This window comes from Oreochromis niloticus, linkage group LG15 (assembly GCF_001858045.2).
Source record: "Oreochromis niloticus isolate F11D_XX linkage group LG15, O_niloticus_UMD_NMBU, whole genome shotgun sequence".
Classification (NCBI taxonomy): Eukaryota; Metazoa; Chordata; class Actinopteri; order Cichliformes; family Cichlidae; genus Oreochromis; species Oreochromis niloticus.
In genome coordinates this window covers 30280630-30307474 of record NC_031980.2, presented here as the reverse complement: position 1 = coordinate 30307474, position 26845 = coordinate 30280630, and the positions used below count along the sequence as shown (strand labels likewise).

The window sequence follows — 26845 nt, the reverse complement described above, 5'->3', positions numbered from 1 at the left end:
AGTTGAGAAGCTAATGTATATTTTCTTTATATTTTTTCACCATTTTTTTTTTACATTTCATTCATTTGCTGATATTTTCTTTTGGTCTTTGCAGCAAAATACTACTTCTATGATAACTACTTTGATCTGCCTGGTGCCCTTCTTTGTGGACGAGTCGTTGACATGTTGCACAAGGTGATTTTTGTTTTGTTACTGTGAGATTTGTAATATTGGTTGGCATTTTCATGAAGAGAACACATACTGAAACTTAATTTATGTTTGTTTCTCAAACAGCGAGGAAATGAGGTGAATTCTGACTTTTGGAAAGACATGGTGGCTGCCATTGACCACAATTACAACACATCTGCATTCAGAGGTAAGAATTTTATTACAAACCTGCACACATTTTAGATTTCCTATGAGAAGAACACAAATTAACACACATAGGTAATCTTTCGTTTTCAAATAAGAACTTTTATTCCATGTTTTGGTCAGTGAGTGGTACATAACTTAACACATCCAAGGAGACATAGTTGTTTAGAAAAAATGGTTTGAATTTTTTTATCTGACGTTCCTTTCCTGGTCACAGTGCTTGTGAGAATGTGCTGATCTCTAATGACATATAGTACACGTTTGCCTTCTTGTATGTCTTTTTGTATGTATATTACAGGAAAAATCTTAAACAACAGACATTAATAAAGCAAACACAAGTAAAAGACATGCTGTAAATGTTACAGGCAGTTGTAGAGCACCACTTAAAGTATCATGTATCTTATGTTGTTATGTTTCATGGATTTTAAATTTCCAAAGGCACACACAAAGTAAACTGGGGAAAGTGATCATTTTTAATCTGCAATAAATGTCTGAACAACTTCTTAGCAAATTGAAGACATTTAAATGAGGCGGTTAAACCTTTAAAACTTGTAACCACATTTTTCTTTAATCTGCAATCCAAATTATGAACTTTGTAAAGTGATATTTTTCTCTGAGTATTTAAATGTTTTGTAAGGTTTTGAGGTTTATTTGGATTTGTGAAATCACGTTGAGGCAATCAAGAACCCAGAGAAACCGCAGTGAACATTATCGGCAGCAAATATGCCATTACTCTCCTCATCAGGGACCTGAATATAGACTCTGTCACCTGTATACAGCTGGAGAACAGCACTGCCTGCCATCTCATCCAGGAAGCCCTTGTTGTACTCATCATAGGTGAAAAGAACTGGCTCCTCATTTCTGTAGAGGGCCACCAAAGCATTGGCACCATTGACATGAATGTGATAGCTGAAATAGTAGAGGCCTGGGACCTGGCAGGTAAACACGCCACTGTGAGGGTCATAATGGTTCTCTCCATTGTACAGAATCTGGTTAAACTGAATAGGGGTTCCCGCTGGGGGGTAGGCCGTGGTTAGCACAGCACTAAAAGCGGACATAGGAGCCTTAATCATCTGAGGCATCAAAACCTCATGAGATTTGATTGGCATGCTCTTCTCATGGTGGTAGACCACCTCTCCTGGTGGACCAGGTGGTCCAGGAGGACCAGAAGGACCTGGGAGACCATCATGACCTCTGGCACCTGGAATTCCAGGGGGACCATGGGGACCCTGAATTCCCTTAGCTGTCAAGCCAGCTGGGCCAGGTGGACCTGGAAGACCTGGATGACCCTTGAGTCCAGCGGGACCTGAAGGACCAGGAGGTCCAACGGGTCCCATTGGTCCAGGCAGTCCAGACTCACCGCTTTTACCTGGTGCTCCTGGGGCGCCTGTGTGTCCCTTTGGCCCTTGGGCACCATTAATACCTGGGAGTCCTGGGGCACCTGCATGGCCTTGTGAACCCTTTGGACCTTGAGCACCATTATGACCTGGGATTCCTGGTGGACCTACTGCTCCAGGGGTGCCTGGTTTTCCAGTGAAACCTTGAGCTCCCTGTTCTCCTTTGGTTCCTCTTGGGCCTGGTGCACCTACCATGCCAATGTCACCTTTGGGCCCAACTGGGCCTGCCTCACCCTGAAATCCTCTTGCACCCTGTGGGCCAGCTGGACCCATGGGACCAGTAGCACCTGGCTGACCGGTAAATCCAGTTGGGCCTGGCTCTCCTTTTTGACCAGTAGTTCCTGGACTACCGGGGGCTCCTCTGCTACCTGGAATTCCAGGTTCACCTGTTTTGCCAACACCTGGCATGCCAGGTGAGCCTGGCTGACCAGCAGGGCCCTGTGGACCTTTTACTCCCATTGGTCCAGGCATACCTGGGGTGCCATTCTGACCGGGTTTTCCTGGTGCTCCTGTGCCTGGAGGCCCAGTATGACCCTTTGGCCCTGACACACCCATTGGTCCAGGTGAACCATCTCTTCCAGGCTCACCAGGCTTGCCAGGTTCTCCAGGATAGCCGGTGGCACCAGGTTTACCAATTCCAGGTTTTCCAGGCATTCCAGATGGGCCCATTGGCCCAACAGGCCCTGCTGGTCCTTGAACGCCAGGAATTCCAATGCCTCTCTCTCCTTTGGGTCCAGGAACACCAGGAATTCCAGGATGTCCCTTTAAACCAGGCTCTCCTCTTGGACCCATTGCTCCAGGGATCCCAGATGGTCCAGGTTTTCCAACAGCAGAAAGTCCAGAAGGTCCAGGAGATCCAGGGGTACCAGGTGCACCTCTGTGACCCATTGGTCCAGTTGCGCCAGGCTGACCTCTTTCTCCAGGCTTTCCAGGGGCACCTGATTTTCCAGGGCTACCTGGGACACCAGGTTTACCTGCTTGAGTGAAACCAGGTGGTCCGGGTGGTCCAGGTGGGCCTTGTGGTCCAGTGTGTCCCACACCACTCTTTCCAGGAGGTCCAGGAGGTCCCATTGGTCCTGGCTCACCTGGAGGACCTTGAGGGCCTGGCTGGCCTTCAACAGCTAGGGATTACAAAAAACCCACAAAAATTTTAATTAATCAGTTGATAGAATGTATATGTCAAAATGTTATTATGTCTCTGTTTTTTTTTTGTTTTTTTTGTTTTTAGCTTTTGGTCAGCTCTATCTTTATCATTGAATTTAGTTAATGTATTGATGAACTGAAATTGAATTTATACGTTGAGATAGTTGCTTCATAATAGAGCATCTTATGCCCTTTTATTGTACAGCCTTTATGACCCTTGGATAACCCTGACTTGTGATCTCTGCTCCATAAGATCACAATCTGACTTGAAACACTGATCCCTGTAAATTGTGGAGTGGGTTTTTCACAGCATGATCTTCACAGCACAGTAATCTGTGGTGTTGCTCCCACACAGCTTATGCTTGCTGGTATAAGACCCAGTTGTACCCTCTCCTATTAACAACAGCTGTATATGTGCACCCAATACTGCACCCATCCATTTCCTGTACTGCCCATGCTAGTAAATGTGTAGTTAGTGGCATAAAATCAACATCATCTTAATGCATTTCGTGCCACATAAAGTACAATACAAGTACAAGTAATGGCTACGGTGAGATGAATATGTGTGCTAAACTATAATATAGGTGTAGTTAAGCATAGTTCATTTTCTCCAATTAAAATAACAATACAAACTATTTATAGCTTTACTCCAATTGGACAGTAGATAGGGAGCGTCATGAACAAAGTTGGCAGTTTGTTCTTCAAACTTACGGTACAGACAGTCTAGTTGTGTTGTCTCTTGACCTCTTAACATCAAACAGGTTGCTAGCAGACTGGTTTGGATTAGGATTAGGTTCACATCTACCATGTATCAGGAGTTTTTGTCTTTTTTGAAATATGCAAATAGAAATCGTTAAAAAATGGGGGGTTAACTGCAGGATCAAAGTGCATGTAAAAGACTTGATTTGAAAGGCAACATTTTTTAGGTTCTGAAAATATGCCCGTTTGGTGAAAATCAACCCTAACCTCAAATCCTAATTCTTTTGCCGATGACATGGTTGAGATTAAGAGATTACATTTGTTGTTCATGCATTTGAATTTTTACTGATGACTTAAACTTAAATGTATTATTTTTCAGTTTGGTAGTATCTTAAAGTTAATTTAATACTTTTAGTTAAAGTAAATAACACAGTTTCAAGAGCTGTCTACTTATAAGTATCTTTATAAATAATATACTTAGCATTTTCATTTTTAATGTAAAAATGAAACACTGAGCATGCTGAGCTTTAACATTAACAAGACAGAAATCATTTGTATATATGCTGTAACTTTTCATCATAACTCTGGATGCATCATTGTCAAAAGAAGACCTGTCAGAGAAATAAATCAAAGTGTGCTGGCCTCTCTTTTGAGATGGTGTTTTGAGAAAAAAAAGTTCTCTGAGAGGGCTATCATTTTCCTGTCACATAAAGGCTGTGCTTGAAACCTCACAGGAGATGTTTGTGCCAGATGTGGGAATTTTTGGCAGCCAAGAAAACCACAAAATGAAGGTGATGATACTGGCCTCGGTAGCTAACCCCTGATCTGAACTGTGTGTTGCCTGTAAACACTGTGCATGGTTAGGCTCACATTCCGTGTAGTGTCATTATCCACGCTCAGTTTGGCTGCTTCAGTAAATACCCCCTCAGTCTGACTCTTGATTCTGTCTTTTATATTAGAAAGACTGGTTCCATTCTTTCAGCTGAGTGAAGGTCCATTAAATTTGCTGTGGTTTGTTTGTGAGATTTACTGTTTGAACTTGTGAGAGCTTTCTCCGCAGCCTGTATAGGTTTTTTTCCCTTATAATTGTATGGTGTGATTTTAATACCACAAGGCAGTTTGCGAGGGCGTGCCTACAACGTGGTCGTAGCATCTGTTTTGGAGATTTGTCAAATTTGAGCTGGCATTGTTGACTTTGAAATCTAGATTTACGTAAAGGAACACAAGTCAAAACCACATCAGAGCAAAGCAGCAGAAATAAGTCCTCAAAGTTTGACTCTTTGGGGTTGGGGGTTGGGGTTTAAAATTTAGTTTTAGGCATCATCTTGGTTGTTGTGTCATAACTGCTGCTTTGTTTTTATGACACATACACAGCTTTCCTCTTTAAATTTAATTTATCCAGAGCACAAGTGCCTGCTTACAGCTTTACCCCACCTTTCAGTTATATACAGCGGTACACAGCAGTTTACTGGACCTGCTTGATAGCACTTAATTAAGGAGGGTGGCACTTTCCATATGTATATGAGTCAGGAGTTTGCCAGGATACGTGACATTCGTAGCGATGATAATGATGATGAGGATAATGACGTGTAGCTAGTTGAAAGATTGTCTTCAACCTATGTAAAAGGCTGCTGTGTTTGCAGGGTTCATGCAGGTTATCAGATCAGTGGTGACAGCTCCAACGGCAATTTTGTCGTGAGATGGTGACTTGAAAACCTTCCTTTGAGTTTCCTTTTTAAACCTCTTAATATCCACCAGGTTGCTGGCAACCAGTTTATCGTAAGTGACAGAGTTAGGCTTAGGTTCACGTCTTCTCCCTTTATATGGAATATTCAGGCTAGCATACCCAAACTGGAATCTTGTAACAGTATGAGCCAAAAATGCCTGTAAAAGGCAAAATCTTCAAGTTTTTAAAGCTATGCTTATTTAAGTATGTGGCTAGAACCCTACATGGTTTGCAAGCAATCCAGTGAATATTATAAGTTTTATTAAAAATGACTATTATTTTATTTTGGTCAAGTTTTTAAACCTTTATACCTTTTGTAACTTAATGTCCACCAGGTCAGTGCTGACCTTTGTAGAGTTTGGTGAACTGTACTCTCAAAATAAATGTATGCAAAATGCAAGATCTTGATTCATCTTATTCATCATTTGTACTGTTTCCCTGATTTTTCATTTTTTCAGCAATAGAGCAGGTTACAAAATATGACAAGTGTCATCTGTTCCTTTTTAGCACTTTCATTTGGTTTTAACTGCTCAACAAAAATGTGATGGATTATGAAATTGATGCAATCTAAAAGAGGTCTGCGTTCCAGCCTGCAGTCATTTGAACACTGGGCTTGTCTGGAGTTAACATACTAAAAGAAATAGATGCACTTTTTGCATGTTTTTTTTTTTTTTTTAAGGCATGTTTTCTATTCTGGCTCCCCCTCGATTTGCCATTGGAATTTTTATGAAAATAAAACACACACAATAAAACTCACCATGACTCTTGACAGGGTAGGGAGTCTTGCTCACTTTTGGGACATGATAATACCTCTCAGGCGTTGCCTCAGCTAATGCTAGGAGGACGAGGAGGAGGCTTGTTACCCTCAGGTCCATCTTGTGACGCTAAACCTGCAAAGACAAAAATGAAAAAGAAAATCACTTTTATGAGAAAAAGCATTTTCACATACAATCAGTGCAAGTGGAGGAGATGGCTGAAAACTAAACTGGCTTGTCTTTAAAAAAAAAAAAAAATACATCTATTGATTCACTGCTAGAAGAAATCTAGTTTGTTGGATCCGCACTCTCAGGTGCAATCTCTCTCCTAGTGTAAACCCAGCTGCAGCACATGGCTCATTACGGTCAGCACTCTGCCACGGACCCACCTCTCAGTGAGAGCCAGGCTGCAGCTGGGAATCCCCTGATACATTCATTCCCCTGAAATCAGGCAAAAGCCACCTTACCGGGAAGGTTTAGGCCTCTGGAGAAACAGTGGGGAACTTGGGAGGCTGCTGTCCCGGCGTGGTGCTCGTATATCCTTAGTTGTGGAGTCTGTCTTGACTGTCTGAGCGGCTGCTGCTGCTTCCCAGGGCACTGGGCTCAAGGTATTTATACTGGTCTTTAGCAGCGTGGAGGATCTGCCTGCTGGAAGTTCCTCCCTTATTCTGATGTCATCTTTAATGATGGTGCCATGTCACTTGTCACTCGAGGGTGATGTTCTCTCTCTCTTTCTCTCTCTCTCTCTCTCTCTCTCTCTCTCTCTCTCTCTCCCTCCTCACTCCTTCTGGTTCTCTCTGTCTGTGCGGAGCAGCAGCAGTCAGGGGATTCCTAGCAGACTTCCTACGGGTGACATGTCCCAGTGAGGGTGATCTGTGAACATAACACCTTTAACAGCTCTTTTGACTGGCACTCTTGTGACAGATGTCTGCGTTAGTGCCCTTCTTTAGCATTTTTAATTGCACAAACATAGGTGTTTTCTTAAAACCTAAAAACATCAAGTTATTGACTAAGTGGGTTGTGATGGGATGTTTTTTCTGGAAAAGTAAAGACTGTGCAAGTCTGACAATATTTTCTTCCAGTCTGAAGGCTCTGTACTGGTCAGGATGCGGTGCGCTATATGGACCAGACAGCTATTTTCAGTCACATTGGGTTAAATGTGAATTTGCACCCATCTTTTAATGGCTGCTGGAAACTTTCCCTTTCTCATGTGTAATTTTCAGCAGACTGTGTGTACTCTTCTAAATGCATTTCCAAGCTCAGCAGTCTGACCTTTCATTTGTGTTCAGGTTTATATTTCTCAGAGTAAAAACCTGTCATGGTGCTGGCATGTTTATGTCTGTATATTGTCTGTGTAATTTTTGCAAACCAGCCTGTGGTTTTTGAGGCAGAGATCCACAGTGCAGCTTTGAAACACCAGGAGGCAGAAGTGAGGTTTTTTTTCTAAGACGCTCACCTGCTTCGTCCTGTGAGAAGCCTCCGGTCTGCGCTTCAGGCTCAGGGAGCTGGGCACTGCTACCAGTGCAGCTCCTAGGAGGATAGCTGGACTGAAGTTACTGTTAGTGTGGGTTTGTCTGTTTTTTTAATGGAGGTCTGTGGTACAGAGAAAAAAACCTAAATTGTGTAATTGGAGAATGATCTAAAGCTACATATCTGAAAATTGCATTCTGCTTTAGTTTTAACGTTTAACAACAGTCATTTACTAATCATTTAAGATGATTAGACAAAAATAGTAAAAACATATCAAAAGCTTCTTTCAAAATAAATGATCACTTTGCTGTCTGCAACACATTTTTAAAAAAGTTGTGACAGGGGCAGCAATAATAGGCTAGGACAGTTATCTGATGCAACAACCAAAAAATAAACAGTAATTAAGTTACAAAAAAAAGAGCATCCCAGAGAAACTGAATCCCTCAGAAGTAAAGATGAGAGCGAAACACTGTTTGGACAAATAGTTTCATAGAGAAGTAGATTTTAAGAAAATTCTGGGATTTCAGCATCTATAATACATAATAGAAAACAATCCCTTTATGCAACAGATAAGGCTGAAAACCAATACTGAATGATGGTGATGATTATATAAGTCTTTATTGTCAACATGTTTGAAGAAAATGTGGTCAAGGCCCTTCTTCCTCCCTGTACTGTACCTTGAAAACCATATTTTTGTTGCGCTTTTTAAAGTGGGGGATGTTTAGACATTGCTTCAGTTAGGGTTAGAGTTCGGCTTTAGGGAGTTGTGATCTTTCGGTCTTTAGACAGCACTACATCATTCTGGAAATCACAACACGGGCACAGGACCACTTCAGAAACCACTGAACAATGAATTAGAGCCAAGTTTATTTAAGATGGACTGACATGAAGTAGAAAACTGTCCTTTGTGCTAATAATCAAACCCGCTTATTATCAGCACTAACTTAAAATTGCAGGACAATGCCAAACTCCCCTGCCTGCAGTCTAGACCTGCTACCCTCTGAAAGCGTTATGAAATGGAAGCTTGAATAACAAAACATGTGCCATTCAAGACTGTAGCAATTGGTCTCCTCACTTCCACAATGCTTATGCTACAGTCATAGTAGGCAAAACAGTGACTGGAGGTTGTGGTGCTGACAAAATTATTGCAACCATGTGCAGTGAACTTGTGATTTCAATGCTTTTGGTTCCTTCAACAATGGGGACCAGATTGGTGTTCACTTGCAGTCATCAAAGCAAGTTTCGTGCATCTAAATCAGGGGTCCCCAACTCCAGGACTCGAGGTCTGGTGTCCTGCAGTTTTTAGATGTGTCCGTGGTCCAACACAGCTGATTCAAATGGCTAAATTACCTCCTCAACATGTCTTGCAGTTCTCCAGAGGCCTGGTAATGAACTAATCATTTGTTTCAGGTGTGTAGACCCAGGGTGATATCTAAAACCTGCAGGACACCGACCCTCAAGGCCTGGAGTTGGGGACCCCTGATCTAAATGGTGATATAATGCCCAGAAGTCAGAGTCAGTATGCTGTCTGTCAGCTTGCCAATGATTGGGTCAAGAAACTGACAAATTCCTGCTCCAGTAACATGGTTGTTGTAGGATGGCAATTTAACTTAAAGATGACCAAGAGTTTAGCAAACACTGTTTTTTTTCTAACTAACTTCTGTTTTTTTTCCAACTAACTTCTATTTTTTTCTAATCTGTACTTTGGTGTGACTAGGCAAGTAAAAGTGTAGTGAAATGGAGCATTTGGTGTTAAATTCTTAAGGAAGGAGGAATGTGTAACATTCTTTATAAAAAGTCAAACCAAACCGAATTGATGCTGCATCCATTGGACGAACCTCCAAGGTGTAAGGAGTTATCATTTTCTTACTCCTGTCCAATTGAATGTACTAAAGACCATCACTATAATACTTTAATGTTACAGTCTTACAGGCGTTTCCATTCGTGACCCATGCATGTGGACTGCTTGTTTTTCGTAATTGTCCCATGATCGTCACTGCCATGCAGATCATTTACTGTCAGTCACATTTATCCCTCTTTTTCGTGTTCTTTTCTTACTTAACTATGAAGAATCATCTGCGACTGTGCTCCTGGAATTTGTTTGAAAAAGTACAGAACTTTCAAACAATACTTGTTAGATGATTGAGTGAACCATCTATCTTTTATCACACTTGTAGCTGTGGCCAGTAGGTTCTCATATGACATCAGTTGGCTAGAACAAGCTTTGGTTTGGCTACAAGTTCATAGCTTGAAGCCAAGCAAGCAGTGGTAATTTATAAAGGAGTTGCCATGCTGAGATTGGGGACGGGCATTTAAAGCAAAAATACTACCTGATGTTCACAGAGAACTATTAGGGCATCCTTGCAGGACTAATTCCATCTTTAACTGTAGTAGATGCTCTAATGGGCGTCACCACTGGTTTTGTGGCTTAACCAAAGGTCAAGGCCGTGGCCATGGTTACCTCTGGCTCCACCCTTACTGGTAAGATTGAGTGTCATTAGGCTCCACTCACAGTCCAGGTAATATTTATACATTCAATGAGTAGTTTATTTAAAAAAAATGTTTTTTCTGTTTCTCTGTCTGCCTCATATGACATTTCTTTACAAATGTCAAGTAGAATAAATGCAAAATTCAATAAGTAAAAAAAAAAAAAAAGAAATCAATGAAATTAACAAAATCAAATTAGATAAGAAATAATTGTATTATCAATAAATGTCATGAATTGTATCTAAAAGTGGTTGTGAAGTAATCCTGATGATAGTCTGACATGGTTGAGGTTGACAACCAGTACAACTCTGACTCATGACTTATCAAAATAATGCTTTCTGCAGCTTAAACCGCGTTAACTTCCTGATATTCATCAGCTTAAATCTGTTGTACATAAGAAACGTGAATGGCCTGGGACTGTGTAATATATCTCTGGTTTTAGAAAAGCCTTTCCTCCGCTTTCACCATATAATTTACGCTGCCAGCCACAGATGAACATTCAGCGAGCCATGGGCATCTTCGGTAAACTCTTTGAATGAAATGACAGAGTAGCGTGGGAGGTGGAGTCGACATTTAACAAGTTTCTAAGCTGCAGATACGCCATAGCACCTCACCATGAAAGTGGCAGTGACCGCAGTGAGGCATGGCTCCTTTTTTATTTCAATTGGATTACTTTTTTCCATTTTGGTGTGTCAGAATTAATGCCTCCCTATCTAAATCTGGCCGCTGTGAGGTTTATTGTAAACGGCTACTTAGATTCACAGCCTGTTTTTGGGCGAGTTTGTGCTGTGTATGGCAAAAGGCAGTCATAAAGCAAAAACATGTAATTAGGAGGGGAGATGAGCTGTATGGAGAGCGCTACTGATACAGCCCGATAAGAATTCGTCTTCAGTGTTTTCAGACACCTTGTGATGGCAGGCTGGGTTGCACTTGTGAGAAGGGTCTGCTGTAACGATTGTTTTGCCCCTCCAAACATTAACACGCTGCTGCTTCACTCCAGACGTGACTTAATTCTTCTTCAGTGGCTTTAATTAACTCTAACAGAGTTTGTCCCCCACTATACTCAGCTTCTGTTTTCCACATTAACTTGAAACATGTTTATGATTAAGTCACATTTGTGTTTTCTGTGATTCTGAAGAAATGTACCCTGCACCTCAGCTGGCTGAGGAACGTTCACACCATTTGTTGTCCTTTTTACAGTTTATGTTGTCTTTTTTTAAATCCCACATAAATGCACTCAGCAGAACTATATGAAATAAGTAAATGTACATGGGATACAAAGTTAAATACAAAAACAACCAAAATTTATGAATTTTGGTGCCAACAAAATCTGATATATCAGTGTGAGTCATATTAAAAATATTTTGAATCCCATTCAAAAAATATTTGAATGAACCTGCATCCGGGTAATTTAAAATACCCTTAATGCCATAATGGCTCAGTCACACTAGAGTGAAAATAGGACGGCAACCTCTTTGTGATTGGGAAAAATCTGGTTGCAGTTATTTATGGTTGATTACCCAGAAATGAAACATGAGGCACTATCAACCTCTGGGCGACCGCTTCATTTCACCAGGTGATTACACAGGTCACCTGCTGGAGGGCATCCTGTTTACATATGGGCTCAAAATGTGGTCATAAATATTTTGTACTTGTAAATCAGGATTTGTATGTGTAAAAAGAATTTGTGTGTGTGTAAAAAGAATTTGTGTATGTGTAAAAAAGATTTGTGTGTGCGTAAAAAAGATTTGTGTGTGGACTTGTCCAAAAAAAACCCTGCAAGTTACAAGTACGAATTTTGACCCTATTTTTCTTCCTTTCATCTGATTGGTCAATGTCATGTCAATCACAAATGAAACAATCCAATCAGAGAACAGATGTGTTTGGCTGTAGGAGAGGCGCTTTTTTGAACTGCAGGTCCTTGAAGGGTAATACAGTTTGAAGCTGGAGGATCTCTATATAAATATCTGATAGCAGCTAGGTCCCCTAACTTTCAGCAGCTGTTGAAAGGATAAAGTTGTGGTATGTCAGTGGTTAGAAATACCATTATTAATTTAGGATTAGTTTAACACAAAGTCAGGGCTGACCCGGGACCATTGCTGTGAGTCACAGTGCGCATAAAAGTCCTTTCACATTGGACGCAGGATGTGCTGCTAATGCCAACTAAAAGCAAAGGATCCAGAATTTGTTGCGCTGGCTGCTGAGCTCTGTGGTTTTTTGCAGCAGCTCTACCTGTACTAGATGCACCTGCTCCTTGTCGTTTCTATCTCTGACTTTATGTCCTCTACAAGAGTTTTTGGTTTTTTTTGCTAGTTCTTCAAATGTTCAATAAAAAGATGTATGCTAATTCATAACAAAGAAAGCTTTGTAATGAAGACTGTCATTTCCAAAACACTGCCCACCCCCCGCGGTCCGCAGCGCTGTTGAAAAGGCTGTGGAAGTCCCTGTATTAAACACGTAGACCTGTGACACAAAAATCACCAAACTCGGACGACCACAGACTGTTTTCCTTCGTGGTGATGAAGGAAAACGCTGGGTTGGCATGTAAAAGGGCATTTATTCCCTTCAAAGACCTGCAGTTCAAAAAAAGTGCCCCTCTGTCAGCCAAACCCATCTGTTCTCTGATTGGATTGTTACATTTGTGATTGACATGACATTGACCAATCAGATGAAAGGAAGAAAAATGGGGGGGTCAAAATTCGTACTTGTAACTTGCAGGGTTTTTTTTGGATAAGTCCACACACAAATCTTTTTTACGCACACACAAATTCTTTTTACACATACAAATCCTGATTTACAAGTACAAAACTGATTTACAAGTACAAAATATTTATGACCATATTTTGAGCCCATATTTACAACCATCAGCAATCCAACTCAGAAAGACTGCAATCACTCTCAGACAGACTGGAGAAGGTTTTCAGTTAATTGCTGTCTAATTTGTAAACACAGACAGTCTGTCAACATGTTGCCATCCGTCTGAGTCAGGCTGTGCCGATCCCAGTATGTGATTTTGTTTGGCTATTCTATAGGTAATGGCCATTTTTTTTAAAGACCCATAAACCCTTTAACAAAAAATCCAACTGACTTTTAAAATGTGACTGAGATCTATACTTAACTTTTTATTTTAAAGTGTAAAAATTAAAGTTAGTATTTTCTCAGGTGTTAAAACATTCTAATATTAATGTTTAATATTTTTTTAAATCCCCTCCAATCTGGGAACTTATCACCTCCTGACTGGATGCTGTTGTTATTGGTGCATGCAAACTGTGACATCATCACACAGCCAGCCTTGACCTGCTGCAGTCAGAAGAAGTCAAAAAAGAAAACAAAGCAGTTACTGAGGTTTTTCCAGAGCTTCCTTCAAATATTTCATCCGTCTTCTGGGGGCAACAAGACAACACTTACAAGACTTACATAATTTCCTCAGGGATTATTAAAGTATTCTGATTCTGAAGACTTTCTGTGCCAGAAATTTTTATCAATGAAATCATAAGGCTATCAAAAACCATCACTTAAATCATATGAAGTGACAGTTTCAAGATTGCATTCAATTACAAATGTCTTTAATCTTTTGCTCTTAGTAAAACTCTGCAAAACTGCAAGAGGACTACAACCAGGATACAGAAAGCTCCCAGATCCTCTGTGCACATACGCAGGGATTTTTAGAGATGACCCCAAACCTGGTTTAAATTTATGCAGTGGACTTTTTTCTTGGCTGCCTTCCACACCCATGTGATGTTAGTAAGTTAGTCAGGCTAGCTCTTTGTTAATCTGTTGACCCCAAACCAATGTTTGGGCACCATTTGTAGCCAAATACTAGCATGGACTCTGTAAGACCTCTGAAAGTGTCCTCTGGTGTCTGGTGTCAAGAAGTTATCTTTAGATCATTTTAAAATTAGACTCACCCCAGCAGTCTCTTCCTAATTTATTCCCTTTCAGACCACTCTCAGCAAATACCACAAAATAATACACAGCTACCGACTGGGTGCACCCCAGCCACATGAGAACACATAAAAAGAAATGTCACTGATATTTATATCAGCGTTTTCGTAGCCTCCTCATCTAAGACCCAAGTCATTCTCTTGTCATTTGTGATATATAATGCAGATTTTCTCATCTTCCTATCTTTTCCTTTACACATTGTTTGTTTTTGTTTTTTTCAGTTTCTGCACTGTCTTGTCTCCGTTTGGTCCCGAGCCCTGCAGCCTGACAGAAAGTCGAAAATAATTGCAGGTTGATGTGCCTAAGGAAACAAGGAAGAGTGGAAAGCAAGAGCTAAAGATAGAGTGTTTGAGATGGGAAGTGACGGTGGCTCAGATTTAACGTTTTAATAAACCAAATAGGCCACTAAGAGGCACTTAGAGCTTTATGATTGGAAAGACTAAAGCTGGACCTCCTGGCTGGCTCTTGGCTGCAATTACAGGGATCCAAAGACAAAAATCATGGTTGCAGGATTGACCAACCTGAGGCTAACTGTAATTCAGAATAGCAACTAAAGCCCTCACTGCATCCTTCTGGATTTTCTTTGCCTTTTTTTTTTTCACCCTGACAAAATCTTGCCTGGGTCATTATGAAATTATGGAAAGGTTGGTCTCATGAGAAAGAAAAATTAAAGTCAGAAACACAGAAGTCCATGGTTACCAAATCAGATTTTGCTCTCATTTTAGGATTTATTTCAGGAGCAAGTAATGGGTTACTTTAAAGCTAATTATCTTAATCAAGGCTGAGTGAGTGCTTTAATGACCAGCCCTTTTTATTTGTACCAAAGCCTTACCTCTAACTCCAGCTCATAATAAGCAGGCTTTCATGCTGCTGTTGCAATCTGCCTATCCCTGCAACTGAAGAAGATCCTTAATACTTTACTCAGTTGCACGTCTTGGTATTTGATACATTATATTACGTTTTGTCTTGTGTAGGTTGGAAACCAAAATCAACAAAAGCAGTAGTTCACCCCAAAAAAATCCAGTGTACTGAATGTGATTACATGAGTTTTATGAATAAACTAAACTATGAATGTACAGTGTAATACACACTGGTGTGGATCAGACCACACCCATCTTTGAACTCAGTGTATTGTATTTTGCAGGCTGTGACACCCTGTGTAACAGGACCAAACTAAATCATCTAAATCATAAAGCTTATTGTCATTGCTCAGTTTGAAGGTGAAAGAATAATATATGAGATCAGACATGAGGAGCTTCCTGCTGTGGTGACCCGTTGTGGAAAAGTAGCAGCCAAAAGTAGCTTTAATGTGTACATCAATTTCACACTCTGAAATTGTCTGAATTCTAAGGTTTCATGCATCAGAACATCTTTTAAAATCTTTTAGGCAAACACAACCTCAGATGAACTATGCAACATGACTATACACAGTGTCACTCTTTATTTAACAGAAGCCAAGAGCAAAGGCAATGTGTAAGAAACTAACCAACCCTTGCTAATTTAATAAGAATTAATAGTTATTATTATTGAGTTAAATAAGTTCTACAGCAGGTCATTTCAGAGCTCCTTCCATAAAACGTTTACCTTCTTCTTCTCAATTCAATTCAATTCAGTTTTATTTATATAGCGCCAAATCACAACAACAGTTGCCTCAAGGCACTTTATATTGTAAGGTAGACCCTATAATAATACATACAGAGAAACAACCAACAATCATATGACCCCTTTGGCAAGCACTTTGGCAACAGTTGGAAGGAAAAACTCCCTTTTAACAGGAAGAAACCTCTGACAGAACAAGGCTCAGGGAGGGGCGGCCATCTGCCATGACTGGTTGGAGTGAGAAAAGGAAGGCATGCTGTGGAAGAGAGCCAGAGAATAAAAACAAGTATGATTCAATGTAGAGAGGTCTATTAACACATAGTGGTTTCTTCTAAACAGAAAGCTATGCTACTGGGACTCTCTCACTCTTTTTGCCTGGTGCATAAGAGGTAGATAGCACAGCTCGTTCCTGTTTACGGTCATTGTACTGGTTGTCCAGTGTCTCTGGGAAGCACTGCAGACTTGGTCCTGCTGCTAACTCACTGTGGAGATGGTGACAGCGGTGAGAAAAGGTGTTAGAGGCCAAACCCAGTGTCTTAAACAGCTCCTTCACTATTATGCATGTTTTTTTTCTTTTTCTGGAAGAAGTGCTAGTGTTTACCAAACACACAATTACAAAGTGCAAGCACAAAAATGGACAGAGCAATAGCAACTGTCTGCTCCTGCAAACATCCGAGACAAACGCTGTATTTCACTGATTATGAGTCACTGTGGAAGAGAAAAAATATTGGATTCAGTGTCTTGTTGAAAGGTGGAGTCATTTGAAAGTTTTGTTGTTTACTGGCAAACTCCTTCATAACACGCTCTTCTTGTTGATTACATCTGAGGTGACATTCTTTACAACCTTTTTCTGGAATTAAATGGCACTCAGAGCTCAAAAATGTTTATGGCACTGAGAGAGCTTTATGATCAGAAGACAGACAGTCATACATACACCAGTCACCAGTGACATGGTCACGATTAGGTTGACATCCACGCCTTGATGTGCAAATCTAGACCACATAGGCCTAGTTCAGCAGGGTTTTAGGTTTGGGAGCAGTTACCTGGCAGCTGCTTCAGGGGAAATTACGTCAAACTTTGAAAGAGTTTTTCTGTGCCGCAGTGCCTGTATCCATGCAAGCAAGTCCTTAGCTATTAGCCATAATAGGGCCTGTGTTTTAAACAGTTATTTAGTCAGTCTGATTGAAAAAGAAATGCACAGTCCTCAGCATTTAATAGAAAAGTACTGGCAGGCATGTTGCGTGTAAATCAAACAGAAACCATGAATTATTTTTTAATAAAAGCCAAGCAAAATAGAATGTTCTGTAAATATAAAAATACAAACCCTTCACCTGCTCTGTGCTTATTTAAATATAACCAGTGAGCTCGGTTCTTGCCATAAAGTATGTGCTTTATGATGTCTTTATGGTATTTTAAACCATTACCCATGCTTATCAGTGCTGGTGGCCCGTGTCCTAAATATACTGGAATCTGTGTGGATTTCCCTCGCTGGGCTGCTCTCCGCTCCGCTCAGGTCTGTTGTTGTTTTTGTCGGTTTAGGTTTTATTTTAGGTGTTGGGCTGGGAGAACCATTCTTAGCTGGTGGGAAGAATGTGTAAGGAAGTTTAGAAGCTTTTTTCCTCCTCCAATCCAAAGAAACCCAGCGTCCCTCAGCAGAAATGAATAAGGAGCGAGTCACGAATAGCATTTATCTCACGAACAGTAAATATCTTTGGTTTGATTTTCACCACAGATAGTGGAACTGGGCATAAATTTGAAAACGTAAAAGCCATTATATCCATTAAAGTAGCTTAAATAAGTTTTAACTTGTAGCCCCAGAGAAAATATACAGAATGTAAAATTAGCTGAGTAGGGGTTTTCTTTTATTTATGGTCCATCATCACAGAAAAGGCAACAGTGTACAGTGTCAGATTTGCAGATTTGATCTTTTTTATCAGCACTTGTCTCTAATAGGTCCATGTTTCCTCTGTAGCTTTTGGCTGCAGTCAGCTAAACCATTCACAAAATGAGAAAAACATCAAAGTATGTGTTGTTTACAGGGGTGCTTAAGAAAGAACACAGCAAGGCTGTGGAGGAATGAAACAAAGCTCTTGGACTGCACTCTTTAAACTGTGCTGAGACGTGTAAACACAGTCTGAAGATTGCTGCTTTTACCAAAACGGGGGCTTTGTGTTCCCCAAAGCGACTGCATTTACAGCTTTGTAACCGTGGGTGTGTTGACACCAACACTGAATGGTGTGATTTACAGAGTGCTGTGAATAGGTCAAGGTCAAACACTTTTGTGGATAGATGTAGGAACAGAACAAATCTTAAACGGGCAAGAATGGGGAGATCAGGTCTAAAGGAAGGCATTTTTTAGCCAGCGGTGCTAAGACAAAGGCTACGTCTGCACTAATCTGGATACGCTCCGCGTCCACACTATCGTTTTCAAGCGTTTCCAAAAAGTTGTTCATCCACACTGAAACGATTGAAAACGCTGCGTTCCTGTATTGCGCATGGGTAAAACGTAAGACATTCGACCTGAGTTATTTCTGTCTGCCTTTTTTTTACTTTCTGGCTCTTTCACTGCAAAATGTCGAGGAAAAGCACTGAGATTTTTAAATGGACTAACAATGAGGTGGAGTTGTTGCTGCGATTAACACAAAAGTACAAAGGTGCAAAAGTGAGTGAGAACTGATATTAATCTTTAATTGGGCCGTCAAAATTGAGAGCAAACAAAACAATTGCTGTATAATGCCCTCCCTAATCTTAGTTTAATTGGTCACATGACTGCAACACATGACTAAAATACGCTATTGTTTTCGAAAAGGCTCCGCGTTCACGGTCCACACGCGAAAACGGCGTTTTCAAATGTATCCGCTTTGGAGAGCGTTTTCAAAAAGCTCTGTTTTCCTTGACCAAAAACGCCGTCTCAGTGTGGATGGAAGGCCAAAACAGAGAGAAAAAGATGTGTTTTCAAACGAAAACGTATTAGTGTGGCCAAAACTTGCAAGTAGATTATGGTGTCTGACCCAGGAGGCGACCTTACGAGCACATGAGTCTGTGTCTAGATAAATGTTGTTTAACCAGCTCAGGCACTTTTCTTATTCACAGCATTAAGGATTTAAGTGCCTGATACTGAACTGAATACACAAACTGATACAAGAAGACTTATAACCTGTTACTGTAGCTACTTAAGAATATATTCATTTTCTAAAAAATAGCAAAACAAAAGAGGTTTTCAGTTTTGCTTTTAGCTTCTTTTGCTAAACCAGAAACTTTGTGTACTGTCACACCTTTTCCCAGCATGAGATTCTTTGAAACTTGGTTCGGATGATTTGATGGATTATTTGGCTTCTTTCTATTATAGGTTTATAATAGCTGGTCAGTCATGAATGGTTTGCTGCGCTCCCAAGCATCAAACAGGGGGCTTTGGACTGTAATGACCACTGGTTAGGTGAACTTGTCCAGCCGTCCTTGACCCTATAATTACTGGGACCTTCTTACAACTCTCAGGCCATTGGTTTTGAGTATGTGGACAAAACACATTTAATGTAATTCACAGCAGAAGGAAGAGGCTAACTGCAGCTGTGAGCGATAGGGAGAAGTAGTAAATACGCCTAGTTTTCATTCACAATATTTTGAAACCGCTGCTTTGGTTTTGCTCAAATTTTATTAGCAATATACACATGTGTAGTTCAGCTGCTAGTTTGAAGTCTGCAAGTATCACCCAGGAGAGGCGGAGCAAGTGAAATAAAGTAATGCCTAATTTTCTCAGTAAAACGGGGGACAGCCTTGGTAAAGCGGCATGTGCTCTGGTTTTTATGGTAATCCAGCAAATCCAAAATAAGATTGCTTTAAAGTCTGCAGTTTCATTTCAAACATAGTATTAAGCTGCAAAAATACCAAAATGCTCTCATCAAATCCACCACATCTCCGACCACTCATTCACCTCAACGTCTACTGCTAAATTCACTGCTGAATTTGTTTAGCTCAGAAGAATTGTTTGGAACATCCTATGTCTGATAGCGTGGCTGCTTTCTGCATCTGAAGGCTCCTAACCAAAATCCCATGGTTTATGGTGTGATTGTAATCCTTCAAAGCAGAATCCTATTACACTTTTGCAACATTTTCCTAAACCCTGGTCTTTTAGACTTAAGCTTTTTCTGGAGACAAATCACCATTCAGCTGTCTGCACTCTTATATAATCCTGATAGACTTTTATTGTAATCAGTAACTATATTACTTTGGAGCTTCCATGGTGATCTAGCTTGTCACTGTGTTTTTCTATGCATCCATCGCTCAGTGCTGTCATGAAGTGAGTGCGTACATGTACCACTTGTATGTTGACACAGCAACTGTATCCATGTTTTTACAGCTTTATAAAGATTTAAGTTGGATGATGAAGTCATCCATACCACAAGGCTAAATTAGTTTGCAAAGTAGCAAGTGGATTGAATATGACATCTTTGTTTGTGTCTTTATTGTGCCAACACCAAACCTTGAAGAAGTTGGAACGAGAAGAAGGAAGGAAGGAACCTGAAACCATGCATACTTACCCATTCTCATCTGCTTACTGTTGCAAACATATTTGTAATAGTGAGTAAAAAAAAAATGACTTTAGCGCTAATGCTTAATGTCAGTTATCGTAAAGGTTCACTGTGTAACCATTCTAAAGCTGCTTTAGAATAGTCTGGGTGAATTAGCTGACCTTATCCACTCTCGATTTCAATTCAGTTCTGTTCAGTTCAATTTCATTTATATAGCACCAAATCACAACAACAGTCACCGCAAGGTAAAAAACCTGCAAAATAGAGAGAAGATCACCAATGATGAGATCAACCCCCTTTGAGCAAGCACTTGGCGACAGTGGGAAGGAAAAACTCCCTTTAACAGGAAGAAACTTGATCCCGGGTCTCTGGGCCCAGGGCTCGGTCTGCCCAGGCGTGGCCGGCTGTCAGCAGAGCCTGTGGGCTTGTCACTGTCTCTGCACTGTGGCTGCTAGGTGACCCCCTTCCAGGGTACTCCTCAGCTCTTTTCTAGGTAGGTGGTAGGTAGGTGGGGGTTTTTTCTCTCAGCAGGTGATCAAGCAGCTTTTCAGTGTCTTTTCTCTCTCTATCCCTCTTCTCCTCTATTTTTCTTCCCCTCTCCTTCTGTTAACCCTGTTCCCAACCTCTCTTTCTTTCTCTATCCTATCCCCCGATCATGTTTGTTCTGATTATAATAACTCAAAATGAAAAAATAAGTAAATGAATAAAATAATAATAAAAGAAATACTGCTACTACTATTACTACTAATACTACTACTACTACTAATAATAATATTAATAATAATAATAATAATGATAATAATAATAATAAATGTCAAGTAAAATATGACAATCAAGTGGACCAGTATTACAAAAGCCGTAATGGTCTTCTTAGGAAAATAAATCTGTTGGGCATTTTCTTGGCCTTCAGACAATAACTCTGATTGCTACAGTGCCGGATGGGATATACAAAAAAAAAGATCCTAACTCCATTACAGTTGGTGCAAGAAACAGATTTCAAACAGATTTGGAAAGCAGAGAAATGTGCTTTATGGGGATATTCAGTGTATCGCAATAGAGTAAAGCATTCACAAGGTACTGTGAACACAGACAGAAAAATCAGCTCCACCTAGATTTTACCATGTTTGTTTCCCATTACTGTAACTCCATTTTGGATGAAAGAGGGAATTCAAATGGTTCTTGAAAGATGAGAATTATTTTGTCAGTTTGATACTCCAGGACATTAATATATTGGGAATTAAATCATTTTTATTAAAGTATTTCATAAATGCTGCAAAGTGCACATTGAAGTTTTTTGATTCAGTTTCAGATTTTGACTACTAAGAGTACCACAGCAACACAAGACAGAAAGAGTGTGCGATGTGTTGTACTTTAATTATATACCTTACCATGATCACTGTGTTTTTGTTCCCTTAGTCACTTTAGGGACTCTGTGCCTGATTTATTTTCTGCCATTTTCTGTAATGGAGTTCAGCAAGATTAGGTTTTACACTACTTTGCTGTCTCTCTCCAGTGATGGAAAAACACAAGCAGTACATACAGTTAGGCCCATATATATTTGGACACTGACACTGTGCATTTATGTAATGGAGATGGACATGTGTGGACTCTCAGCTTACATCACTGAAATTGGATGAAGGATTTAGGCTTTCTTAACATTGTCCTTAACTTGACCAAAAGTAATTGGACACACGATTTAAAGGCATTTCATGGGCAGGTGTGGGCAATTCCTTTGTCATGCCATTATCAGTTAAGCAAGGGCTGGAGTTGATGTGAGGTGTGGTGCTTGCATTTTGAAGATTTTGCTGTAAACAGACCACATCCAGTCAAAGGAGCTCTCCATGCAGGTGAAAAAGGCATCTGTAAGCTGTGAAAACGAGAAAAAATCTCAGAAATTGCTTCAATGTTAGGAGTGGCAAAGTCTACAGTTTGTTACATTCTCTGAGAAAGAAAGAAAGCACTGGTGAACTTAAGTTCATGGAAGACAACACTTGTGGATGATCGCAGAATCATTTCCATGTTGAAGCGAAACCCCATAACAGCAGCCAACCAAGTGAACAACACTCTCCAGGAGGTAGGCATATTGATATCCAAGTGTACCATAAAGGGAACTGCATGAAAGTAAATACAGACGGTTCACTGCAACGTGCAAGCCACATTAGACTTGACAATAGAAAGGCTAGATTGAACCCCCCCCAAAAAAGGAAACATCTAAGAAAGCCAGCACAGTTTAGGAAAAACAGGATTTGGACATATCAAACCGATCAATAAAAACAGATCAATACCAGAATGATGGCAAGAAAACAATATGGAGAAGGCGTGGAACAGCTCACGATCTAAAGCATACCACATCATCTGTAAAACACAGCAGAGGCACTGTGATGGCTTGGACATGAATGACTAGGACACTAGTGTTTATAGCACTAGTGTTCAGAGACATACTGTCTTGTCAAATACAGCTAAATGCAGTCAAATTGATTGGGCAGCATTTCATAATGCAGATGGACAATAACCAAAAGCATACAGCCAAAGCAACCTAGGAGTTTATTAAAGGAAAAAAGTGGAATATTCTTGAATGACCAAGTCAATCAGCTGATCGTAACCCAACCAAGCATGGATTTCACTTGTTCACTAAACTTCGAACTCAAAGGCCCACAAACAAATGGCAACTGAAAGCCGCTGCAGTAAAGGTCTGGCAGAGCATTAAAAAGGAGGAAACGCAGGATCTGGTGATGTCCGTGAGTTCAAGACTTCAGGCTGTCATTGGCAGCAAAGGGTTTTCAACCAAGTACTAGAAATGAACATTTTATATTCAGTTATTTAACTTGTCCAGTTACTTTTTAAGCATCATCAGATCCAGCACTGCACATGATCTGTTGTTTATTGTTTGTTGTATGGGAAGACATAATGGAGTTACATGTATGTGTGTTTACAGTTTGCTGCTCCCATATGTGTATTCAGGAAACACAACATTTACATTCACCCCTCCCGTCTGTGTCTCCAGTGACAGAGCTAGATAAACACCACAAAATCCACAGCTGACTTCTAAGTCCTGGGTCTCGTCTGTTAGTGTTTGGCTATTTTCATGTATAAAATGATCTGTTTGGCACTGGAGTCCCTTTGTCATTGTCTTTTAAACAAATATATACGCATGTTCCACTGCGTGACCTTCCCCACATCAGGGTGGGGATGCACAGTGTTATGTCTGACTTGCCAAATGATGTTGTGGTGGCGCCTTTCTTTGATCAGCCCCATGTTTGCTCACAGATAAGCTAAATATGTGTTTTGCGTGCAACATAACAGATGAGGCATGTTCTGCGCTGCGTCAAATAAACAGCAGCCTCCTAATGAACTGCTAGTTTAGCTTCCATCAGGTTTTCCTTGGAGGATGAATGATGCTGCCGTATCTTAAACAAGGATAAAATAATGGTAACTGCTCATGTGGTTGGATGTTAGAGTGTGATTAGTAGATTTCAGTCTTTAGAATTTAAAATAAGCGTATAGTCGCTGCTCTGAAAGGAACGATATTCGCATTTTTTTGGAATACAGGGAATGAGCTCTGACTTACTTTTAACATCGGTTCCATCTGACATCAGCAAAAGGAGTCTCTTCTTTCTTCTGCTCTGAGAGTCGTAAAAACTTAACTGAGCCGCAGCTTGGAGTGTGATTAAAGCGGGTCCCACCAAAGACTTCATTAACTGTTCTCATATTGTGAGAAGACAATAGTTGCAGTCAGCTCAATATGTCTTTAATAGCCCGCCTTGCTGCTGTTAAGGTTTTGAACAATGCAATAAATATGAGTTTGGATTGCATTGTATATGTATATAAAAATAGTGTAAATATGTGCTGAATAACTAAAATGTGAGGCTCAGCTCTAAGCATTTAGGGTGAAGAACCAATAACAACCTATAGGCCCACAGGACTGACATCTGTGAGTATTCTCCACGGTGATTATCATGAACTTTTAAACAATACTGAAAAAAGGAGTAAATTGCCTGCTTTTAATCTTAGTAAATGACACTTGTGTGATTCATTTAAAAGTGCGACAAGTAATTTTTTGAAGTTGTTTAATAGGAAAAAGGGAATATTGCTGTCATGAATATATTCGTTGGTGTATAATCACGTCTTCCACCAAACTGATGCATTCTCCAAAACTTTTAATCATTATTTTGAAAATAAGGAGAGTGCACCAGAAGCTGTCATGTTGCTCCACCATCTTGAAGACAGTGGCCAAGAAGGACATTACCGCCACATACACAGTACACATTTTAAATTAAAAGATCACAAATAGCTCTTTCATATATATGACCATTTAACATTTGTATATTTTCATCATGTCTTTCTCCTCCTCCAAAACTGGTCTCTCCCTGCTCTTGTGTCCACTACTCACCTCAAGCCTCTTCTCCTGGACTGAAGTGAGATCTCGAACACACAAAAACATTTGTAAACATGCTTATTTATTCTCAGTATTGTCACTATTACTTATTGTCAGGACAATAACAATTATCTGGCTAAACAACAACAACTGGTTATAAGTTATATTATCAGAATCAGAATCAGCATACTTTACAGTTGCTCCAATACAGTAACAGTAAAAGAAACAGACTAGACTATTTAACAATTTTACAATATGTTGCAGATTTACACATTTAAGAAATAGCACAATATATACAAATCACTCAATAATAAATTTCAAGGATTGACAGAGGTGATTATGAATAAATATCAAGAATATTGCCAGCAACATTACGGAGTAGAAAAGAGCGTGTGTAAAAAGGGTGTAACTATTGCAGTGTTTACAGTGTATTAGATGGAGGAGTTGTAGAGGGAGATGGCCACGGGCAGGAATGATTTCCTGTGTTGTTCAGTGGTGCTTTTTGGTAATCTCAGTCTCTCACTGAATGTACTCCTGTGGTTTGCCAGCATGTCATGGAGTGGGTGGGAGGTGTTATCCAACATTTTCTTTATCTTGGATAACATCCTCCTCTCCGACACCACCCTAAGGGAGTCCAGCTCCATCCCCACAACATTACTGGCCTTGCGGATCAGTTTATTTAGTCTGTTGGCATCTGCGACCCTCAACCTGCTGCACCAGCATGCAACAGCATAGAGGATAGCACTGGCCACAACAGACTCATAGAAAATCCTGAACATTGTCCAACAGATGTTGAAGGACCTCAGCTGCCTCAGAAAATAGAGACGGCTCTGGCCTTTCCTGTAAAGTGCAGTGGTGTTTTTAACCCAGTCCAGTTTATTGTCTATGTGTACTCCGAGGTATTTATAGTTCTCCACAATCTCCACATTGATCCTCTGGATTGAAACAGGGGTCAAGGTTTTCCTGGTCTTCCTAAAGTCCACAATCAATTCCATGGTCTTTGCCACATTGAGCTGCAGATGATTCTGCTTGCACCACGTGACAAAGGAGTCAACCACAGCCCGGTACTCTGACTCATCACCCTTGATCATGCATCCAACCACTGCAGAGTCATCAGAAAACTTCTGAAGATGGGAGGTCTCTGTGCAGTGCTTGAAGTCTGTGGTGTAGAGGGTGAAGAGGAAGGGGGAGAGGACGGTCCCTGGTCCCTTATGGTACCCCTGTGTTGCTGATTATCTTGTCAGACACACAATGTTGAAGACGCACATATTATGGTCTTCCTGTCAGGTAATCAACAATCCAGGACACCAGAGAAGCATCCACCTGTATCTCTGTTGGTTTATCACCCAGGAGGGTCGGCCTGATGGTGTTGAATGCACTGGAAAAGTCAAAAAACATGACCCTCACAGTGCTCGCCGGCTGGTCCAGATGGGTGTAGTCACGATTGAGCAGGTAGATGATGGCGTCCTCGGCTCCGAGGTGGGGCTGGTAAGCAAATTGAAGGGGATCCTGATGTGGTCTGACTATGGGTCGGAGCTGGTCCAGAATGAGTCTTTCCGGGTTCTTCATAATGGTGTGCCACAGGCCTGTAATCCTGGGGACCACTGGGACGTGGCGTCTTTGGTACAGGGGTGAGGCATGATGTCTTCCACAGCACTGGGACCCTCTGCAGACTCAGACTCAACATGAACAGTTTATGAAAGACTCCATAAAGCTGGGGGGCACAGGCCTTGAGGATACGGGGACTCACCCTGTCTGGTCCAGCAGACTTGCCTGAGTGGAGTCTCCTTATTTGCCTCTGAATCTGGTCGTGAGTGAAAGTGATAGTTGGGGGAGAGGTGTCAGGGCTTTCACCGGAGCCAACAGTGCTATGTGGAGAGAGAGAGAGCGAGAGAGACAGTGGTGTGGCTCTGGATTTCAGGCTGACAACAGGTGAGGTTGTAGGGGTGTGAGCATTTACTGCAGTGTCAAATCTGTTAAAAAACAAATTCAACTCGTTAGTTCTATCCTCAATGCCCCCAGCTCCCCTGCTGTTGGTTGGCCTGAACCCAGTGATGGTCTTCATCCACACCTCTCTCATGCTGTTCTGCTGGAGTTTCCACTCCAGCTTCCTCCTGTAATTGTCTTTAGCCTCTCTGATCTTGTCCTTCAGTAACACCTGAACCATTCTCACCTCCTCTTTATTGCCCCCTCTGAAAGCCCTCTTCTTGTCAGCTTGTCAGCTTCTTCCCAGCTAATGTCGTGATGCATGCTCAATCATTCAGGTAAGGAACGTCAGCAAGTTTATTATGTTCATCTGGAAGTTGCATTTTCAGTTGTCCATGTGACTGAAGAAGCCACTGAAAACACAAGATTAAGCTAATGTTAGG

The 26845-nt window shown here is 40.8% G+C and overlaps 2 protein-coding genes across 3 annotated transcripts in view; one reads left to right on the top strand and one right to left on the bottom strand.

The window, feature by feature from the left end:
• Positions 1-26845, top strand: part of nt5dc1 (5'-nucleotidase domain containing 1) — an 81259-nt gene that overhangs the window by 10661 nt on the left and 43753 nt on the right. The window contains exons 5-6 of the mRNA XM_003452980.5: positions 95-174; positions 274-355. Of these exons, the coding sequence (XP_003453028.1) occupies positions 95-174; positions 274-355 (162 nt within the window). The remainder of the gene's footprint in view (positions 1-94; positions 175-273; positions 356-26845) is intronic.
• Positions 345-6690, bottom strand: col10a1b (collagen, type X, alpha 1b). 2 transcript variants are annotated; one of them, XM_019346131.2, is made up of 4 exons: positions 6539-6690; positions 6074-6206; positions 2350-2869; positions 345-2163 (listed from the first exon to the last, which is right to left on the bottom strand). In XM_019346131.2, exons 2-4 carry the CDS (start codon positions 6189-6191, stop codon positions 1017-1019), a joined length of 1785 nt encoding a protein of 594 aa, XP_019201676.1. In that variant the 5' UTR covers positions 6192-6206; positions 6539-6690; the 3' UTR covers positions 345-1016. The 2 variants fall into 2 exon arrangements, with proteins under 2 accessions (XP_019201676.1, XP_003453030.1); XM_003452982.5 differs by having other exon boundaries at positions 345-2869.

Coding starts and splice junctions, on each gene's coding strand:
- col10a1b (XM_003452982.5), bottom strand. CDS start 6,191: ATGGACCTGAGGGTAACAAGCCTCCTCCTCGTCCTCCTAGCATTAGCT. Junction 2,870..6,073: donor CTACCCTGTCAAGAGTCATG/GTGAGTTTTATT, acceptor TGTAATCCCTAG/CTGTTGAAGGCCAGCCAGGC.